This window comes from Anarrhichthys ocellatus, unplaced genomic scaffold (genome assembly GCF_004355925.1).
Source record: "Anarrhichthys ocellatus isolate YVR2014 unplaced genomic scaffold, GSC_Weel_1.0 scaffold33, whole genome shotgun sequence".
Classification (NCBI taxonomy): Eukaryota; Metazoa; Chordata; class Actinopteri; order Perciformes; family Anarhichadidae; genus Anarrhichthys; species Anarrhichthys ocellatus.
Window position 1 is genome coordinate 910564 of NW_022280063.1, and position 3797 is coordinate 914360.

The 3797-nt window shown below is 43.6% G+C and overlaps 1 protein-coding gene across 1 annotated transcript in view; it reads right to left on the bottom strand.

Annotated features, from left to right (window-relative positions):
* Positions 1-3797, bottom strand: part of syn3 (synapsin III) — a 110602-nt gene that overhangs the window by 92603 nt on the left and 14202 nt on the right. The window contains exon 3 of the mRNA XM_031865698.1: positions 1115-1172. Within this exon, the coding sequence (XP_031721558.1) occupies positions 1115-1172 (58 nt within the window). The remainder of the gene's footprint in view (positions 1-1114; positions 1173-3797) is intronic.

The following is a 3797-nucleotide window of genomic DNA, read 5'->3' on the forward strand; positions in this document are numbered from 1 at the left end:
GGCGGGGGGGGGGGCGGGTGGGGGGGGGGGTATCAACTTAAGTGACCTAATTAACTCCGCCACATTCTTATTGAGACACCAAAAATATATATATTTTTTTAATGTAGATTTCATCAAAAATCTCACCTCTTACTCCAGCCCATCCCGCTCCAGAAAGAGGATGTGACCACACCAGTAGAGAGTTGAGCAAACAGGCTATAAAATCACCGGTCCAGCTTTTTGTGGTCCTCTTTTTTTTCTTCTTTCCCTCGTAAACACAGAACCCACCACTCCTTTTCAAAGACGGCTCCCGGCGCAACAATGGCTTGCAGATGTAAAGCTGTTTCAGCTATTTGAGGTCAATTAGATGTTATGTGCACACTGTAAATGCCGCATGTCTAGACACATAGTTCTGTGCATACGCTACGTAATATCGGCACTACTGTGTCGAGTTAAAAATCAGGCTACTTTAAAGGAACGCTTCAACGTTTGGGGAAACACATGCTTCTTCTCTGAAGAAGATTGATACATGTCTCTCTGAAGGGATTGGCTAAGCCTAGCTTAGCATAAAGACTGGAGGTGGGGCAAAATGCAGAGCAGTATCGGTTTTTTTACACTTCAGTCCGAGACATAACGTGTCAGTTCGTGTGCTTCGGAGGTGCTAGGAGGAGGATTTTAATACTTTGGGTAGAGCCGTTTCCCCCATGCATTTCCAGTCTTATGCTATGCTAAGCTAAGCTAAGCTAATCAACCCCTGGCTATTAACTCCCACAGACATATTCTCGTCTAACTTGGCTGGAAAACTGTCAAACTTTTCTTTTAAGGTAAAGTTTAAATGGATAACAATATTTCAAGTAGCTTGTATTATAAGGAGACTCATCACAGAGGGACAGTATCTATACTAGTGCAGTGCTCGTTCACTGATTGGCTCTTCGGCCCTATTGGCTCTCGGTATTGCTGCACTTTCATAGCTAACCATCTCATTAAAAGGTGTAATTCAGCCAATTACATCATTTCAAATTGAGTGGCAGGCTACAAACGGAAGGTCACCCACAATGTTATTTCATTAAATGCAGCGTTTAAATGATGCATTTGAATATCTAAACAGGCAGAATTTAGGTTAAATGCAACATACCTGCTCCACCCGGATCTCATACTCTCCATTCAGGTTCTTCCCTCGAAAATACTTCGCCCTGCAAAGAAACAGAAGACAAGCCGTCAAGGAATTGACAAAAGAAGTGATATATTTCATACATTGTGTGAGACCAATTTCATTGATAATCTGCAGATGGAGACCATTTGAACTGTATAAATGAGCGTATTGCAGTGATTAGGACCCGTGTGCTTCAACATGTGGACCCTCCGCTGCATGTGCTCCAAAGACCCCGGACAGTCAAAACAACCTTAAAATATCCGTTGTTTATTTGATGGAAGGAGAGCTGAAATCTCAACAGACCTTCCAAAGTACCTTGTGAGCGGGCAAAATAATGACTCACTTTTTCCATAATTACGGAATCTGACCTTGCGGGGCTTCCAGTAAACAGAATCTCTCGGCAAAGAGTAATTCATGAAAGAAGAGTGTTGTGAGGAGAAAGAAATCAAGATGACTTTTTGGTGGCTACATTGAATTGATATTTCTATATTCTGCTTCACACTGGAGCCGTCTGACGATCACATGGCAGTAACACAGGAGTCACCCGGCACAGATGTGTGTGTGTTTTTAAGGCCTGAATCTCTGGACTCCCGGTTACCGGCAGAGTTTAGACTGACTGAGATACATGTGTGGAGACAAAGCTGGGAGTTTGTTTACAGGAAAACCACAGCGGAACATTTGACATTTGGTTCATTGAAGTGCACGTTGCACCATTAAACTTGTTTGTTGGGAGTTTTGCCAGCATGTCATCCCATCAGGGGTGGAGTCAAAAACCAATCCGATTCCAATTCCTGTAACGTCAGCCGGGCACAATAGGGATGCACATCAGGACCGTTAACGAGTACCGATCTGATACCAGTTAGATTAATAAGCTGTATGCCTCATGGTGTGCAAGTGACTGAGATCATTATTTTAAGGCAAAATCAGGCTCGACTGATCACCGACACTCGATCCAGCTATTAGTCGGTATTGGACCGATAACTGATATCAGTGTTGAACGTGTGCAACTCTAGAAAGGAGTCAATAGAAGCCTTCTAGATCCTTACAATGCAACAGGGTTTATGGGAAATGAGGTCTTATTCGGAGAAGCACTTCGACTGAACGTATTCACTCGCTCTTACTTAACCTACATGTTCCTTTGACATCGACTTAAATACTGTAAAATAGAGAGCCTTTTTAGGTTCCGGATTATTGGGCTTTTTGTAGGTTGCAGCCATGCTGCGTCCCAGTGCTCCGTCGGGCTCGGCGGTGAACTCTCACCCCTTGCAGGCGTGGGACATTTAACAATCTGTCGGAGGGCTCCAGGCTGGAGGCCCTTCGGTTACTGGGACAGGCTGTTTGGGATTTGGAGCGCACCAAAAACACTTTATCTTTGCCTCCTCAGACCTCCTCGATGTTTTCCATGTCGCCGTGTCCGTCCTTTTAAGTCCGTTCGTTATCGGTCATTACAGCACATGGAGGGGATCTCGTTCTTAACATCTCCCAGCTGGTTCAGGTCTCTCGCCGTCTCGTTCTCTGTAATTTAGGAAGCCGTGAATCTTCGACTGACCTAAATACTAGGCAGGCAATGCAATGCCCCCCCGGGACCACCGCCCCTGTAAGAGCGTGAGCCAGGACCCCCAGGCCCACCTGCTAAAAATGACTGCTATGCGTTTCAAGGCATCGCAAAACATGTCGTCACGGCCGAGCGATCAATTATTTAATTTATGTGTGTGTGCAAATGTAAACATTCGGCTCCGCAAAGAGGTCTGAGCTCTCGTGCACATGCCGGCTGTATAAACACCGTGGAGCCGAATTCCTTTATTTACCACGAGAATGTATGTTCCTTCTTTTGTGTCCCACTAAATGAAGCTTACGAGTCATGTATGTTGCCAAAACCAGAAGGTTTTTGTTTTTTTACAGTTATCTATGCTTCTATTTGTATCTACTATGCTAAGCTTGGTGTTGTGCTAATACTATTATGTGCACAAAGATTTCCTGTGCTTCCTTCAGCCTGTGAAATAAGAAATTAAAATGACATCCAGCATCTAAATCAGCTAATATTATCAAGCAATAATCAGCCGACAGGATCGTTTTTATAATGAAGGCCTGGAACTGATGGCACAATATACAGTGGGTATATTGTGCGCTTAGGAACCTTGAGTGCTGCAGAAATTCTTGGCCAGATCTGTGCCTTGCCACAATTGTGTCTCTGAGCTCCTTGGGCAGTTCCTTCGTCCTCATGATTCTCATTTGCTCTGACATGCACTGTGAGCTGTAAGGTCTTATATAGACGGGTGTGTGCCTTTCCTAATCAAGTCCAATCAGTTTAATTAAACACAGCTGGACTCCAATGAAGGAGTAGAACCATCTCAAGGAGGATCAGAAGAAATGGACAGCATGTGAGTTAAATATGAGTGTCACAGCAAAGGGTCTGAATACTTATGACCATGTGATATTTCAGTTTTTCTTTTTTAATAAATTTGCAAAGATTTCTACATTTCTGTTTTTTTCTGTCAAGATGGGGTGCTGAGTGTACATTAATGAGAAATAAAATGAACTTTTTTGATTTTAGCAAATGGCTGCAATGAAACAAAGAGTGAAAAATTTAAAGGGGCCTGAATACTTTCCGTACCCACTGTGTGTGTGTGTGTGTGTGTGTGTGTGTGTGTGTGTGTGTGTGTGT